Here is an 18,863-nt window from a genome sequence, read left to right on the forward strand (position 1 = left end):
CAATGTATTTAGCTTATGTAGTAGATAAAGAAATAGCATTATGCTTCTTACTTGCCCAAGAGACCAACTTCTTACCCAAAAAGAATGCACCACTAGTAGTACTCTTTCAGTCATCAACATCACCTACCCAATCAGGTTCTATAAAAGCACTCAAAGTGAAATCATCATTCTTAGGATACCACAAACCAAAAGCAACTAGCCCTTTCAAATATCTGAATATCCTTTTTATAGCAGTAACATGAGATTCCTTAGGATCAGCTTGAAATCTAGAAAAATGACACACAACATTCATTATATCGAGTCTAGTTTGAGTCAAATACAACAATCCACCAATCATAGATCTATATCTGGTTTGATTAGCTTACAAAGAATCATCATCCTTTTTCAACTTACATCTAGTTACCATAGGTGTACCAACTGGTTTAAAGTCCTTAAAATCAAATTTCTTCGACAATTCCTTCACATACTTAGACCAAGATATGAAAATACTTTTATCCAACTAAGTAATTTGCAATCCCAGAAAGAATTTCATTTCACTAATCATCGACATCTCAAACTCATTTTGCATCTCTTCAACAAATTTCTTACATAGGCAATCATTTCCTCCAAAGATAATGTCATCAACAAAAACTTCAACAATCAAAATGTTATTCTGATTAATCTTGAAATAAAAATTACTATCAGCAGTACCTTTATTGAATCAAGCTTCATCAAATACTTATCCAATCTGGCATATCGGGCTCTAGGGGATTGCTTCAATCCACACAATGCTTTCTTCAACCAACAAACAATGTCCTTTTCATCTGCCAGCTGAAATCCATTTGGTTGCTCAATGTAGACTTCTTCTTCCAACTCACCATTAAGAAAGGTTGATTTGACATCCATCTAAAAAACCTTGAAATCTTTGTGAGCAACATAGGCAAGAAATAACCTAACAGCTTCAATTCTAGCTACCAAAGCAAAGGTCTCCTCATAGTCAATTCCTTCCATCAGTGAATAACATTTACAAACAATTCTAGCTTTATTTCAAACTTCTTCACCTTGTGCATTGAACTTATTCTGAAATACCCATTTAGTTCCAATTACATTTTTATTCTTAGATCTAGGAACAAGAATCCATATATCATTTTTCTCAATCTGATTCAATTCTTCTTCCATAACTTTAATCTAAATTTCATCTTTACACAATTCATCAACATTTTTTAGGCTCAATCTTAGAAATCAAACAAATTTCTTATGCAAGTCTTCTCCTAGTCATCACACATTTATTCTTATCACCAATAATCTAATTTTTTGAATGATTCAACCATACATACCTGAGAGTTTTAGGGTTTTCTTGAACTTCAGACTCTTGATCTCTTTCTTCTGCATTAGTATCAACACCTTCATTCTCTGGCTTTTTCAGAGCAATCTGAACTTGACTTTGGGTCTGCACTTGTTTTCCTTTATCTAAACTAGCATCTCGATCATCAAGATCATATCCATAAGATCTAATCTATTTTGTATTACCTTCATCAACCTTCACATTAGCACTCTCAATGATATTCCTTAATCTTTTATTATAACACCGGTATGCCTTACTTCTAGTAGAATAACCAAGAAAGATTCCTTCATCATGTCTAGCATCAAACTTTCCAAGATCTTCATCTCTTTTTATATAAAAAAATTTGAAATATCTAACAATAGGGGCATGACCAAACCATAACTCATAAGGAGTCTTACTAGTTTCACCTTTGACATTTACTCAGTTAAGAGTGTATATTGTAGTACTCACAACTTCTTTCCAAAACACATGTGAAACATTTCCTTAAATCATCATGGTTCTAGCAACTTCTCGAACTGTTCCATTCTTCCTCTCTACAACACCATTTTGTTGTGGTGTCCTAGGAGCAGATAATTGTCTCTTAACTCCATGCTCTTCACAATATGCATTAAACTCACTGGAAGTGAATCCTCCTCCTTTGTCAGATCTCAAACACTTCAACTTCAATATGGTCTCAGTTTCAACTTTGGTTTTGAAAATTTTGAACTTCTCCAACACTTCAGACTTCTCTCTTAAGAAGGTAACCCACATCATTCTTGAATGATCATAAATCAACAACATGAAATACCTGTCATCAATCAACAACATGAAACATTTCCTTCAATCATCATGGTTCTAGCAGCTTCTTGAATTGTTCTATTCTTCCTCTCTACAACACCATTCTACTGTGGTGTCCTAAGAGAAAATAATTGTCTCTTAACTCCATGCTTTTCACAGTATGCGTTAAACTCACCGGAAGTGAATCCTCCTCCTTTGTCAGATCTCAGACACTTCAACTTCAATCCAGTCTCAATTTCAACTCTAGCTTTGAAAATATTGAACTTATCCAACACTTCAGACTTCTCTCTTAAGAAGGTAACCCACATCATTCTTGAATAATCATCAATCAACAACATGAAATACATGTCACTCTGCAAGCTTATCACTCTAGAAAGACCACACAGATCAATATGCACAAGATCCAACAATCCATTAGAATTACATGGTTTGCCCTTATAGGTAACTCTTGTCTGCTTCCCTAATTGACATTACATACCAGATTAGAAGGTTTTATTAGCTTTGGTAGATCTCTCATTGCTTGAGTATAACTTATCTTAACCATGCAATCAAAATTTACATGACACATCCTTCTATGCTATAACTAGCTTTCATCAATCTTAGAAATCAAACAACTTTTACCACCAACATTCAAGTGAAAGATATTACCTTTAGTCTTTGTCCTTGATGCAATCTTAGTTCTTGAGCTACTCAAGATCTCACATTTTCCATTATTGAATTGCAAGTTTTATCCCTTATCAACCATTTGACCAACAATCAAAAGATTATGCTTTAATCCTTCAACATACAACACATCATCAGTATTGTGCTTAAAATCAAGAGAAACAAAACCTCTACCATGGATTACACAAGCTTTGTTATCACCAAATCTTACTATACCACCATCATACTTTTCAAAGTTTACCATTTTACTCTTATCACCTGTCATATGATGAGAGAAACCACTATCAATTACCCATTCATCTTTCTCCTCAACTTTAACAGCTAAAGCTTTCTCTTCATTAATGCAACTTGTAGAATGTGTAGTTACATGATCATCTTCCTTGATAGCAATGAACACAAACTCATCTCTTGAATTCCCCTTATCCGACTCATCATCTGTCACACCTTCATCAACAATATAATAACAATTCTTCTGATATTTAGGCTTATATGGCTTAAATGGCTTCTTAGAATTTCTATCTCTTTATGGACACCTTGATGCAAAATGTCCTATCTTCTTACATAAAAATCATTTAAGAGGTAACTTTCCTTCATACTTACTAGCACCTTTAGGCAATCTTCTAGCAATAAGTGCTTCAAGCTCTTCAAGCTCTCTTTCTTCATCTTTCAACTCTTTCTCATATTTGAATACTCTTGTAGAAACTTCTCCCGAATCATATCTCTGGTTCCCGGAAACTGTAACTTTGAATGCAAATTTAGTCTTAGGAAGAGAGTCTCCAAACTCACTCATCTCAAAAGCAACAAGTTTACCGATCAACATGTCTCTTGTCACATTTGTCATAGTTCAGATCTCATTAATAGTAGGAGCTCTATGTTTGTAAGCAATTTAGCAACAACTCAGATTCTTCTAATACTCCACTGAGACATCTAATTCCACACACAAGCTCATTCACTTTTTGCATAAAAAGAAGTAATGTCCTCATCTTCACTCATCTTAAAGTCCTCATATTTACCCTTCAAGCTCTGCAACTTAGCAATCTTCACATGACTATCACCTTCATGCAAGGTCTCCAATTTTATCTAGATCTCATGAGTAGTCTCTAAGTCCATCACATTAGTCATCTCATAATCTGACAAAACACTCAACAATGCTTTCTTATCTCTAATATTGAATTGTGCTTCCTTTATTTATTCCGAAGTAGTAGGACCATTCTGAGGAACATTATATACATTCTTAGTACTCTTCTCCAATGCATCTCAGATGACATTGCATTCGGCTTTTTCAGAGAGTGTAGTTTGTTCCATCAAATATCATACTATCCTTCTTGAAAGCAAAGGTTGCCATCTCAGATCTCCTCAAGTGGTCAAGCTTATTCCGGAGGATCTAGCTTTGATACCAATTGTTGGCAACAATGCAACAAACTAAGAGCGGGGGGGTGAATCAGTTTTCTAAAAAACTTACAACAACTTAAACCACAAATCAAATATGATAATTAACAGTTAAAGCATGAATCAACACCACATCAATAACACATATAACACCAAGATTTTTGACATGGAAAACGTGGTTCAGGGAAAAACCATGATGGGAACCTACCCACAATGAGATAATACCCTGTTAGGAGTAAATGTAAATATTACAATGGGGAATGCACATGCATTTAGGCAAACTGCCTAGAACTCACTGCTCAAATAAGAAACCCAAAAATGATACAACCATTAAGGAAGACTCACTGTCTTACAGGAAGTCTCATCGACTTACAAAATTATTCGGACAACAATCCAAATTACATGAACTGTGAAAATAACATCTCCATATGCTTGAGTACAGTTCCGGTTAATCTCACTATCTGCTCTGCAACACATCTCTTCTCTCCTTCACACTTCTGAAAGATCAAATCAGTTGTTCGGACATACAACTCGATCATACACACTCTCAAAGATCATAGACACATACATCTTACATGATTATTACATTTATTTATACAAGTCATCAACCTATATTTCAAGGTCGGCTAAACCCTCAATACAAATAACAAAATAATAACCTCACACACTACAAAAATAAGTGCGAACCAAAACGATGTCGGCTAAGACATAGTTTGGACTCAAATCAATACCGTAAACACACAACACCTCCAACAATTACGCCTCGATCATCCGCAACACGCTACAATATCAAGAATGTCGCATAAACACGAAGAACGTCACTAGACAAAGAAAATCTTCAATAATGCACACAATAATCAATGCAGACCACCGATATGCATAGAACATGATCTAGAGATATTCACAAGCAACATGAATTACACCACAACAACCACAATAAATCAGATCACTAGAATCATCATCATCTCTCTATAGGAGCTTAAGAACACCAGCATAATTGATTGTCAACCTGAAAGATTCGCTTGTGGATTTCAAAATTATGAACCACTCGAACTGAGGACACACATCAACATTCAGAATACATCCCACACATCCACAACTAAAGATATAGCAATTCCAGAGCAATACAGAGAATACCGAATAACATGAACAACTGAATAACATCCTCAATACCGGATCTCATAACTCGATCACATCAAAAACAACATACCAGAAACCCTTTAATCTGCATCAACTCATCTGCAAAACCAACTTATCAACCAAGCTACAACACTGGAATACACCGAAGAATATGTTGAGGTCAATGACAACACATCCTACCAGCAACATCCAACAATAACAATGTATATGGATTGAAGTATTTCATATTAATAATTTATCTTATCACAAATATAAAAGGTGAGCACAATAAATATCTTGTATGATTGTCAAAAGGTTTTAGTATTCAACTATTGATCAATATGTGTTGGATATAAGTTATATTTTATATAATAATATATTGTTTTTGTAAAACAATTTTTTTATTTGTATTTATCTATTAATTCTTTTATATTAAATAGGAAAATTAGAAATAACAAACATCTATGATTATTAATATGTATTTTATCCATTTAAGTTTTATAAATTATATTTTAAATAGAAAAAATATATTCTACTCGTAACAAATGATATTTTTCTATTCTAACTACTGAAGATTTTTCACAAAACCCCCCACTCTAAAATATAAGCCACTCTAAAATATAAGCCCCCTCCATCAGACCTCAACCCTCCATCAGACCTCAACCTTTGTAGCCGCAATCCATTAGATCACTGGTTAGACGAAACACAATCCATTAAATCACTGGTTATACAAAACACAAAAATTAACAGACTAGAACTTAATTACAAGCTTTGATCGAGAAATTCAGGTACACATTCAAAGGAAAAGAATTGTGTAGGTTTTGAGTGATTGCAGTCATGGAAATCAGGGGGCCACTGATGCGGGTATTCAGTGTCATGAGAAGGAGTTTATGCTCCGCCGCTGCTGACGCAAGTGAAGTGGCCAAGGTTAAAACGAAGAGGAAGAAGAAGACATTGTTTGAAGTTACCAAGTTTCTGCCCGATTGGGGAATTGGCTATAAATTCTTTAAAACCCACTGGGACCCCAATGTTTACTACGAGCTCACTCGCATCAACCTCTATAAGGTACTTCACTTTCCCTCCGCCAAGTTCAAATAACATGGAATTTGTCTAATTGTCAATGAAAATATGGTTTCTCTTGCACTTCAGGACGGCATTCATGGTAAGGCGTGGGGGATTTTTCACAAGAATGGTGAGCTACTCGTAAACCCTAAGGCCCAAAATGAGAAATTCGTGGTGTCTACTTTCAAAGCACGAGTCCATGAGGCTCGCTTTAGTTTTAGTAAACTAATATGCAATGTATTGGATATCTCAAACAAGAATTTACGAATATACTGGAAAACTGTTTATATCATTGTTGTCTGCTATTTATTATAAATTTTATATGTTCTAAGGAATGTATTCGTTTCCACCTTGGAAGTTCTGAATTGTGCTATTCCTTGCTTGGTGTGAATTCCTTAAATTGATTGAATTGTAGTTAAAAAACGGATTTAGCAAAAACTAAGCAGGCCAAAATTTTGACTTAGGCTTGGGACTTAACAATGTAAAGGAGAAAGTTGCATATCTTGCACTTTTCCCCGTTATCTTGGATTCATGTTGACCATATTTTTCTTAATATAACGACTAGTGTACAAGTTGCATGTTTATTTGTAAAAGCTGACAGGTAACTTGAATCTCAATCAATCCTACCTTTACACTTCCCCAGGGATTGGTCCTGGCATGCAATTTATCCATTCCTTTACCTGGTTCATTTTTCTACTGTGGAAATGAACCTGCAAAAATTTACATTTAAAAAAAATGATTTAAATTCATTTAAAATACTGAATTAAAAAATTTCACAGGTAATTTTTCTGTTAGTTTTAAACCAAAAAAGGAGTACAATGCATCATAGTGTTGTCATATATGATTATTAAATCTATGCAAAATCCGAATTAAAAAATTTCACAGGTAGTTTTTTAACTTTTTCTATTAGTTTTAAACCAAAAAAAGGAATACAATGCATCATAGTGTTGTCATATATGATTATGATGATTTCTTAGCTATCACCATCTTAGAAAATTACAAATCCATTATTTTTTTTCTTTTCAATTTATTCCTCCAACTTTTGCTTCTAAGTAGCAGTGCTCTTGAACTGTATGGTAAATATTTCTCTTGAGGAACGATATCATCCTATAGCATATCATGATCATCATCGAATGAAGCTGCATCCCTCTTAAAATCAGTGATATTCTTCCCAATAAATATTAACTTTACATTCTTAGTAATCCAATACGAATATTGATTGATGTCATCTAAGTCAATCCATCATAACTTTCTTTCCCTTCCACCTTTTTGATGTCAAGATGAAGGTTGTATACACAAGAATGAGGCCATTGAGGCACTTTTGGGTCAACCTATTGTACTTCTTGTGTGGATGCTCCCAAACATACTCTAATTGCATTCGCATCCATAAATGCTATAGGGTTAGACACAAGATGCTGATGGCAAGTGATGGTGTTCTTTTCTGCAATAACCCCAATTCTAAGGCATTTATCAAAATATCCACAGGAACCAAATTAGTCCAGACAAAGGGAGAAACCTATGCTCAAATCAAGGGTCAGAAAAGGCCAATGAAAAAAAGGTGGATAAGTATTTTTGCACTCTGAGCCCTGCCAAGATTGGGAGGGTGTATCCAGAGATCTTTGAAAGATATCACAAGTTATTAGACTACACCAAAAACATGAATCTATTCATAACGACATCCCTAGAATTAGTCATGACAAGGTGTATCCAGAGATCTTTGAAAGATATCACCAGTTAATAGGCTACACAAAAAATATGAATCTATTCATAAAGACATCCCTGGAACTAGTCATGACAATATTTCTGTATGGAGGTTTCGTACACTTACAATTCAAGATCTCTATTTATGGCAGTTGTGTTATATGATGCATCACAAGATGAAAAACTAGTTAATAATTCCTGTAAATAAATTCATTAGTTGTCATTTACAACATCATTAACCCGAGAAAACACATTATACACAAATCCTCTAGTGGTTTTCATTAGCTGCAGGTTCACAAAGGGTTTTACAAATATGTATAACACTAGATTGTGCATAATGGTAGGACATTAAATTATAAATAATTTATTAGCACTAGAAATACATGATTTTTCATTTTAAAGATGCGCAAGATTGACTTCAACTATCTGACCGATGCCAATTCCTATAGCAACAGAGTTAGATTTGGAGAAAAAACCATGATCATAGAGTAAAACATAACAATCAGCTGAGCCTCAATGTATTTGGCCTTGTCTTGCAGAGCTTAGGCCCTCAATTGACCCCCATCCCAAAATTACACCCACTCTTAGTAATCCACTACAAATTTAAAAGTCCCATGTATCAGTCCTAAAAGAATTCCTACTTTGGCATATAATGCACACGTGGAATAATTTTACTGCACCTCTTTAATGCAAAAGAACAACAAATGTGAATTTAGGAATATTTTGAATCTCCTAAGGTATTCAAACAGAAGTGGGGACAAAATGTAAAATGGCAACAGAAGTAATGTCTTATATTGATTTACTGAAAATAATCACAAAGCCATCACAAAGTTTGACACAAATACTATTCTACATTAATCAGACATCAAATACAATGCAAGTCTACAACATGACTTGGATTAGCTACATCATTCCAGAGCTTGCCTGAAAACATGGTAGAGATCAACCCTTTTAATGTTGAAAGAACTTGTATTTATAGCACTTCGTTTGGCTGCATGAATCTGTGTGGCAATCTAGTTAGGATTGGATATCATTAGTGCTATATGTAAACAAACTAAGATCCCATAGATTCTGCCAAAATGGTGCCTTGGAGTTTGCATGAAAATCACTCATGTCATAAACACAACCATTGCCTTAAAAGTGGCATTGTGTTCTTCATCCTCCACCATTGAAAGTACATTTGAAATTGCACCATTAAGATATAGAACTATTTTTTGGTAGGAAAGATTTTTTTGGAGTAGTTGTGGCATCAAAATTGGTCTTTAATGGCGCTTTGGTATGTGCTAGGAGGTATGTGGGAGTGAATAGTGCAAGATGTGGGAGTTTCAAGAATTGGGTGTTGGGGATACCTCATAACCCTTGCCATTCATTGTTGGGTATTGGGGATTAGGGATTGGGAGCAAGCCTTGCTTCATGCTTAAAGCAAATGAATAAGAGTGTCTTTGCATCTCCAACTCTTAAAGGCATATGAATAAAGTTATTGGAGCTGGGGATCAAAGTTACCAAGGGTAAGTTTGAATTCATGATCCAAAAAAGTGAACAATATGAAATGTTGGGGATCTATGTTGGCTCATAACTAATACCAATGTTGGGGATACCTCTTATGAAGTACCCAAACAAGGACATATTGAAACTTGTGATCCCAATTAGATAACATAAAGGAAGTGTGGGGGTTTGGGGTTTGAGATATGTCATACCTTCTACCACATTAGAAGCATTTTTCACATCTTTGGCTCCAAAAAACTATATAGAAGAGAACATCATAAGTCAAGGGATACCAAAGAAAAAGGTACCTAGGTAAAGGGACAGCGGAAATTCCAACTTTGAAAAATAACCTAGTCTAAAGGATCAAAAGTCAAGGATTGGAGGGATCGACCATCACACCTATAATGATGTGATCGTTTACCTTAGCCGGGATGCATAACAGAGTAGGCTCCCCATTGTAAGGAGCATTCTGAGGTGTAAAAGATGTCATTACTTTTTGTCCTTTGGCTAGGGGGCGAGATCAGAGTGATAGTGCCCATGTTAACATATGGGCCACCACTCAGCTTAGGGTCGGATGATGTAGAGATAAAGTTTGATGAATGAGGCGGGAAATGATCAGTGTAGATCTAGAGCTCGCTGTTGGTTTTGACAATAGACTTGTTAGATTTCTGTTTATGTTCATCGACTCAAATTACAACGCTGTCTATATGATCCTGAACTATATATCTAAGACAGATACAATGCTTGATGTTGTGTCCAGGCACACGATGATATTGACAGAATTTGGAACCATCATACCACTGGAGATATGGTTTATTGTTAGGCAGTGGTCTAATTTTAGGAAGGGTTATAAGATTATCCTTTAAAAGCTTATGCATTATACTTAGATAAGAATCAGACAATTTGGTAAAGATCCGCTTCCGTTGTGGTTCCTGTGTAGATCTCTCAGCTGCTTGAGGTACAGTTATGACATTCACCACAACTTTGTTCTTTTTAGACCCTTCTGTAAAGGACACACCTCCGAAAGTATCAGTACGAGAGTTCGAAGAAGATTCTCCAAATTGAGCCAACGTGTGCTGATAATCAGTGAGCACGGAACTTAGGTTGGTAAAGTTAGAATAATGATTAAGAGCCAACTTTTCCCCTAGTGCCGATTGCAGATTTCTAATAAACATTCTCTATAAATCACTGTTTGGGAGGGCAAAGGGGATTTTTGTAGAAATTGATTGATACCAAGAGATAAACTTTGTATTCCTCTCGATAGGATTTTGCTTGCAGTGAAGAAGGTCTACTATAGTGACCTTGCTTCCAATGTTCGCCTGAAATTGTGTGCAAAAGGCATCCATAAGTTGATCAAATGATTTGATAGAGTAATCGGGCAATAAACAGTATCATTCTAGTGCAGTTCTCTTAAGGGATCGAGAGAATAGCTTCAACAGTACAAAGTCCAAATTATGATAATCATTGCAGACAGTCATGAAATAATTAATATGGATGTTAGGATCTGCTTCTCCATTATATCGATCAAATTTCATTGATTTCGCCCCTTGAGGGGTGATGGCGTTTAAGATACTTAGATCGAGTGAATTGCAATGATAGTAAGCAGGAAGCGAAGATTGATTAGTAGCAGATGCAAGGGTAGTAAGATGTTGCTCTGATTGTCCCATATTCTGCAAAATAGTATTCAAAACAAGGTTGTAAGGTGGAGGAGGTGGAGGTGGAGGCGGAGCAGTAGAGCCACAAGGGCCAATACTACCTCTAGTACCACCACTAGTAGCAGTGCCAGTACCACCACCAACACTGACAGAAGCACCCCGTGTAGCAGATTTAGAGGTCGTAGAAGTAGTAGACATGCTAGTATATCCCAAGGGACCTGCAAAACATCGATGCTATGTATGGTACCACTGGTAAACGGATCAATAGTAGGCCCAATATCTACCACGTGGACTGACGCTCCAGGGATATCGACACCTATCTTGTGTGCAAGTGGTACTGGATTGATCGTCCTAGGTGCGAGTCTCAAAAAGAAACACATGATTTTTAACAATTATAGAAATAGCCCTTAACACTTCTAGGCCTCTCTTATCCGAGATAAGCATGTTTCTCAGATTATGAATGACGGAGCTGACTTGAGGGGGAACATTTTCTCGATCAAGAAAGCCCTCAAAGTTCTTCAGGTTCTCTTCTAAAGAATGAATCTGGTCGAACGGTATTGCAAGAGCAGATTCATGATCGATGACAGGAGAGGACCTCGAGGGAGTATTCGTTGAGGTATTGTTTCAAGAATTATTTTGTGAACTATTTGTAGAAGAGTCCCTAGTAATAATACTCTTAAGCGGACAAGAAGCAAAAGGATCACTCAGATCTACCATACCTATGAACATTTGGCCCGACTGAGTAGGACTATAACGATTCAGAGGGATACTTGGTCTAGAAGTTCTCTTCACAACAACGCCAGAGGTAGTTTGGGTCGTAAAGGTCATAGATGAGCCTTACAATGCTTCAACAACTCCTTAAAGGTGCAAGGAACCCGACACAAGTATTGAGACAATGGTTAAAGATGTTAAAGTGTTTTAAAACAAACTACACAAGCACAGGCCAATCATTCATGTCGGGTTCACCAAAATTTAGAGGGGGAGAAAGCAAACCACTTTGTAAGGTGTTAGATAACCTCTCAGGGACTTAATCAATCTCTCCACTTAGGATAAGCACAAAGCATAGAGGTTGTCAAGTGCCAGTAGGTAACACCAGATACATCACAGAGATCTTCTGGTGACCTCCGCCAACTCTCTGCCCAAGGACGCACACGTGGGTCGTGGATAACAGTGCAGAGTGCTAGCGTCCTGTATGAATAGAGTATGGAGTATTGTATCAAAAGATATAGAGCGACCGGATATGTTTTTTAATGCGTTTTAAAGATACTAAATAAATAACAGAGACAAAAATAACAGAAAGACAAGGAAAGGAAAGGAAATGTTCACAACGGGTCCATGAATGAAGCTTCCAGCAAGGTTACCTCTTTCTCAATATTATCTTGCACACAAACCAGAAAGACTAAAATGTTGGGGCTGTGCTTTAGAGGTTTGCCACAGTCAGCCCCCTGTTTTGGTGTTTCCACCTCCACAGACAACCAAGATAGATAGATAGATAAATCATAAAACTGGATACAAAGTAAAAGAGACAATAGATATGCTATGGAGATAAAATGTTGAATGCAAGAGGAAAGAGACTCCCCTTCCACACCCAAAAGTGAAGAGCTCACTGGATAGAAGAAGAAACACCAAGTCCTCTCAAAGCACAAAGTGTAACTAGAAAAACAAGGAGAGCCAAGAGAGCAAGAGAGCCCAAGAATGCAAGAGTGAGTGATTGGAAAGTTGTACGCAAGTGGTCTTAGGTTCTAGAAAGCAAAATTTGAAGCTAGGAAAGGCGAGCAAAACCGACGTCAGTGTGCGCTGCAAGAGGTGTCACAACTTTTGCTAGTTGCAAGCGTAATGCTCCAATGGCCACCTTCAGATTGCATATTCATGGGATGCTAGTGCAGTGCGTGGATGTCTCTGCGACGCACAAGTGTCCATTGGTCAAACAATCAATAGAGTCGGGAAAAAGATTGATGCAGGAGCATCCCCGGTCGATGAGCAATCTTGCATCAACCAAAAAATATTTCCTTTCGGTTTTGTTCTTGTTTAGTTCTTTGTGCAGTTTTTTGTGTTCTTACCGGTTGGTACCAGTAGTTGCTTGTTCTTTGCGGCAGATCTTATTGTCAGTTTCCAGACGGTTTCATGTGCTTGATTCCAGATTTTCAGTTCATTTGGGTTCTTTTCCGGTCAGTTAATGCTTCCGGTTGACTATTTCTAAGTTCCGAGACAGTTCTTTTGCTTATCGGTTGGTTTTCCTTCATTATCAACGCGATTCTTGGCGTGTGGATCCATCTTGGGTCTTGTCCGATGTTCTTTGGCGTGTGGCCGACCTTCCTGCTGGACCGCATCATTTGGTTGTTATTTTCCGGAAAGATTTATCTAATTCTTAGGGCCGACCTAATTACACGTTTTCATTTCCTGCATTGGTGAATGTAATCTTATGAGGCCAATTCGGATGTGTTCCGGTGGGTATAAATATAATGTTATGTAATCATTTGTAGAGGCAGAGGAAGTAGAACTGAGAATAAGGATAGAGATTCGCATATTGTGATCCAGTTGATTCTTAGAGTCCCGGTTGGATTGTATCTGGCTTGAAGCTTGCATGTAACCGGTTAATTACCGGATGTTCTTTGATGATTGCCGGATGATTGCCGAAAGTTCTAAGGCTTTAATATGATCTGTTTATGTAAATTTGTTATGTTTTCTTGCTGCTTTCGTTGTGTCTCTCTTGCTGCATAAGCCGGCTGACTCCTTTGAGGGTTTTTACTGGTTATGGCTGCATCAAGTGTTATTAGAGCTGGTTATGGACTGGCTGGTGGAAGAATCGTTTGCGAACATTGAGGCATTCCTTGGGGTGGACAGATCGTCGATTGGAGGTAGGCTATGCTTGTGTTCAATAGATCGCCGAGGGGAGGCAATTGAAACCGGTAGTCAGATCGCCGAGTTGAGGCAGTTCACCGGAGTGGAAGAAGAGATGCCGCTGAGGAGGACAAACCCCTGAAGGGTAGAGCAGATGATGGAAGACTTCAAGAATGAAGTGAGGAATGAAATCCATAATGCTTTTGTTGGTTTGTGGAGAAACCTTGATTCTAAGGATGAGTATGAGGAAGCCGGTGAAGAGCTTGAGGAAGCTGAAGGACCAAAAGATGAAAGAGAGGAAATATTCGTGAGAGCAGTGGCGCAAGCGAGTAAAGTTCATAAAGTTGAGGTTTCCAACTTTTCCGGAACGCTGAACTCGGAGGATCTGATCGATTGGATCGGAGAGTTGGAGGACTACTTTGAGTTTGAGGATGTCAAGGACCCGCAGAGAGTCCTGTTGGCACAAACCAAATTGAAAGAGCACGCTGCCTTGTGGTGGAAAGAATTAGAGAAAGACAGAGTGAAGAATGGTGAATTGAAGATCACTCGGTGGAGACAGATGATTGCAAGATTGAAGGCCAAGTTCATACCAGGAGACTATGAACTAGAATTGTTCAAGAAGTTGCAGAACCTGAAGGCTGAAATAGAGAAACATGACTGTGAAGGAATATACGGAGGAATTCTACAAGGTGGTGATTAGATCTTGACATAGAGAGATGGACAGAGAAAAGGTGGCAAGGTACATCAATGGACTTGCTTTTAACATTCAAGATGAGATGAGTATGTTGAAGGTTTCCATAGTTGAAGAAGCTTACCAGTATGCTTTGAAGGTTGAGGAGAAGGTGAGAAGAAGACAACTGAATAAGGGAAAGGAGAAATTCAAGATGAATGACAGTATGAAGAAACTGGTTGAAGAAGAGGAGTCAAAACCTAAGTGGAGTAAAGAACCGAAACAAAAGACATCGAGGAAAGGTAGCAGCAGTACCGGTAGAGAATTTCCTGGCAAATGTTTCAAGTGTGGAGAAACCGGACATAGATTCTATGAGTGTGAGCAAGGGATGGCAAGAAGTTGTGTGGCAAGTGAGGAACCGGAAGGTGATGGTACCAGATCTGATTGTGCATCGGAGCAAGGAGAATCCCTTATGTTCGGAAGAAAGTATACCGGATCTACTAAGAGGAAGAGTCTTTTCCGGATTGTGTGTAAATCAGGTGGTAAGTGTTGCAAGGTCATTGTAGATAGTGGAAGTACGGATAATTTAGTATCTGAGGAGATGGTTGTGAAGCTTGGGTTGAAGAGGCTTAAGCATCCTTGTCCTTATGAGGTAAGTTGGTTACAAGATGATCAAAAGATAGAGATAAAGGAGCTGTGTTTGGTAAGTTTCAACATTGGGCCTTTTAGAGATGAAGTTTTGTGTGATGTTGTATCTATGAGTGTTTGTCATGTCTTGTTGGGAAAACCTTGGCAGTATGATAGAGGAGCTATTTATGACTGTAGAAGAAACCTTGTTACTATTGAAAAGGATGGGCAAAGGTTCACATTGATTTCTTTGAAGGAGAAAGAGAAGGAGGTGAAGATCTGAGTCCTAAGAAAAGTTGCAGTACTGAAAAACCAGTGGCAGAGGTTATACCGGAAGGTTTGATAGAAACCGTTGCAGAGGTCGTACCGGAGGTTTTGAAGAAAGATTCGATAGAACCAGTTGCAGAGGTTATACCGGAGGGTGACATGAGTTTGCAGAAGGATTTGACAATTGAACCTGATGGTCAGGTGGAACAGGTCGACAAAGAGCTTATGGTGACAAATCGAATGAAGTCTTGTGGCAGAACCAAATCAGAGTTGCAGAAACAGAGACAGTGTGCAGATTTGAAGCAAAGAAAGAGAAACAAAGGGAATCAAAGGTTAGAGAAGTCGGTTGAGGCATCGAACGAGCTAAAGCAGAGGTTGGCAGATAAGGAAGATGTTTGGATTAGAAATGAGCATGGGATCTTCATTCCAAATCTTTTTAGATGTTCATGAGTTGCCTCTCATGGAACATCTTTTTCTACCTGGGTTGTCTGATGTAGGAGCATACCTAGTCGATGAGCAATCTTGTATCAACCAAAAAATATTTCTTTTCGGTTTTGTTCTTGTTTAGTTCTTTGTGCAGTTTTTTGTGTTCTTACCGGTAGTTGCCTGTTCTTCGTGGCAGATCTTATTGTCGGTTTCCAAACGGTTTCATGTGCTTGATTCCAGATTTTTAGTTCATTTGGGTTCTTTTCCGGTCAGTTAACGCTTCCGGTTGACTGTTTCTGGGTTCCGAGACAGTTCTTGTGCTTGCCGGTTGGTTTTCCTTCATTACCAGTGCGATTCTTGGCGTGTGGATCCATCTTGGGTCTTGTCCGATGTTCTTTGGCGTGTGGCCGACCTTCTTGCTGAACCGCATCAATTGGTTGTTATTTTTCGGAAAGATTTATCTAATTCTTAGGGCCGACCTTATTACACGTTTTCATTTTCCTGCATTGGTGAATGTAATCTTATGAGGCCGACTCGGATGTGTTTCGTGGGTATAAATATGATGTTATGTAATCATTTGTAGAGGCAGAGGAAGTAGAACTGAGAATAAGGATAGAGATTCGCATATTGTGATCTAGTTGATTCTTAGGGTCCCGATTGGATTGTATCAGGCTTGAAGCCTGCATGTAACCGGTTAATTATCGGATGATTGCCGAAAGTTCTAAGGCTTTAATATGATCTGTTTATGTAAACTTGTTATGTTTTCTTGCTGCTTTTGTTGTGTCTCTCTTGCTGCATAAGCTAGTTGACTCCTTTGAGGGTTTTTACCGGTTATGGCTGCATCAAAGATAGAGGTGAGTGTTTACAGCTACAACCGGTAAATTAAATACAAAAAATAATAATGTACATGACAATGCATACCATACATGGCGGTAAAATATATCTTTATTCGCACATGCAATTATTACAGAGAAGAAGACCAGAGATGGTCGACCAAGGATTACAATAGATCCGACTATACCGTACCACTTTACTTGGCAGTACACAACATATTTAAAAGGACCCGACGGTTGTCGAGAGGTACACAACCGTCAACCAACTGACACCTAACTACCTGAGAGTGACAACCCGCTTAATACAATTAATTAATACATTGCCGGATGACAAATATTATCAAATATAACCATAGGCATTTTATGCCAACTACATTATCCCCCCCAAAAGAAAAAGTCGTCTTCCAGACGACAAATAACCATCAAGTAATATCTGGAAAGACTAATGACAAGAGTGTAGGCAATGACTTGTACTGGTCAACCCCAACTTGTAGTGAATTTGCCAAATAAAATGGGGGTTTGGGGCCAATGCCCCCCATGGGGTCAAGGGGCAGTGCCCCTCGCGGGGTACCGGAGTTTCGTGTGGCCAAACGATGGCAGTGCTACTCTACCAGGTTGCGCGCTCACCACCCTGTTGTGGCTCGTGTTGTACTTGCAAATTGCAATGCCCTCCTTGAGTCCTATCTGTTAGATGGAATTTCCATCCTGCCATGGAGCTTCATATCACTAGACAGAAGTTCAACTCCTCAAGAACCGCCATATGGCAGTTCCATTCCGCCAACTCCGCCAGGACCACCAAATGGTAGGTCCACTCCGCCATGCCCACCAGGACCGCTAGCTTCGCCACGACCGCCAGATGGCAGGTCAACTCCGCCATGTCCGCCAGGCCCGCCAACTACGTCATGTCCGCTAGGCGATGATAGCTCTGGAATGTTCTCCACCCGAACACCCAATGTCTCCAGTAGCCATGAATCAATTGTTTCTTCCTGCCCATTTGTACCGCTCATGGGGCTGAACCGCGTCAAGGTGGCTCCTATCCTGGGTGCTGTCTTGGATGGCGACAATGCCTCTACATCAACTACATCCACAATTAGTCGTTGTGGAACCTCTTGTGTCCCCTCTACCCTCGACGGTGGCACCTCCTCCATCTGGCTAACAGGGTTCTCGTGATTGCCAGGAATTCTCGAGGGTCTGGAGTCCTCCCATATGGAAATCCTTTTCCTCCTTGTGCGTACGGATTTACTTGGTCCTGCTAATTCTCCGTCCAACCCAGTCCGTACAGAATCTCTTCCCTGGCGTAGCTGTACGAATTTCTCTACTCATACGGATTTTGAATGCCTTTTCTCTTTGTACGGATTTCTCTCCCTCTCGTATGGATTCCTTCTCTTCTCGTACGGAGAATTTCCTCTGCCTTTGTATGGATTTTTTTCGCTTTCATGTGGACTACCTCTTCTTCAATACGGATTTCTATCTACAAGGCTTCCTTAGTGAACTGATGATTCCGTACGGATCTATACGACAACTCCTTGTTTGCCATTTGCTTCCTCCGTACAGATTCGTACGATGACTCCTAACCAGTGTCTTTCTCCTCCTGTACAGACTTGTATGACAACTTTACCTCGCGTGCGCTGGGCTTCCACCGTACGGGTTCGTACGATAACGTCCCTCTGCCAATGCCCTTCTCTTTCTATATAGATTCGTATGGTATTCCCCTTTTCGCTAGGCACTCCCTTCGATGGTACAAATTTTCTCTTTCTGTGAGGCAATCCCTTCGATAGTGCAGATTGATTTCGGCCAAGCAATCCACCGAGCAATCCCTTCGACTGTACCAATCAGTTTCCGTCAAGCAATCTGCCAGGCAACTCACCAAGTAATCCGCTAGGCAACCCGCCAAGCATTCCCTTTGATTCTCTCCGTAAGAAATTTTTTCTTCGGCTAGCTAATCCTTTTGATTATCTCCGTACGAAATTTTTGCTTCAACTAGTGAATCCCTTTGAACCTGTCTGTACGATATTTTTCCTTCG

General features: G+C 38.7%; 1 protein-coding gene across 3 annotated transcripts in view; it reads left to right on the forward strand.

The window, feature by feature from the left end:
* Positions 1-5,835: 5,835 nt before the first annotated feature.
* Positions 5,836-18,863, forward strand: part of LOC131064677 (uncharacterized) — an 82,705-nt gene continuing 69,677 nt past the window's right edge. Inside the window, exons 1-2 of one of the 3 annotated variants that reach the window (XM_057998904.2) lie at positions 5,836-6,337; positions 6,422-6,464. In XM_057998904.2, coding sequence (XP_057854887.1) covers positions 6,110-6,337; positions 6,422-6,464 — 271 coding nt within the window. In that variant the 5' untranslated portion in view covers positions 5,836-6,109. The remainder of the gene's footprint in view (positions 6,338-6,421; positions 6,465-18,863) is intronic. The other 2 variants (XM_059209942.1, XM_057998905.2) reach the window with 2 other exon arrangements.

Source organism: Cryptomeria japonica, chromosome 8 (assembly GCF_030272615.1).
Source record: "Cryptomeria japonica chromosome 8, Sugi_1.0, whole genome shotgun sequence".
Lineage (NCBI taxonomy): Eukaryota > Viridiplantae > Streptophyta > Pinopsida > Cupressales > Cupressaceae > Cryptomeria > Cryptomeria japonica.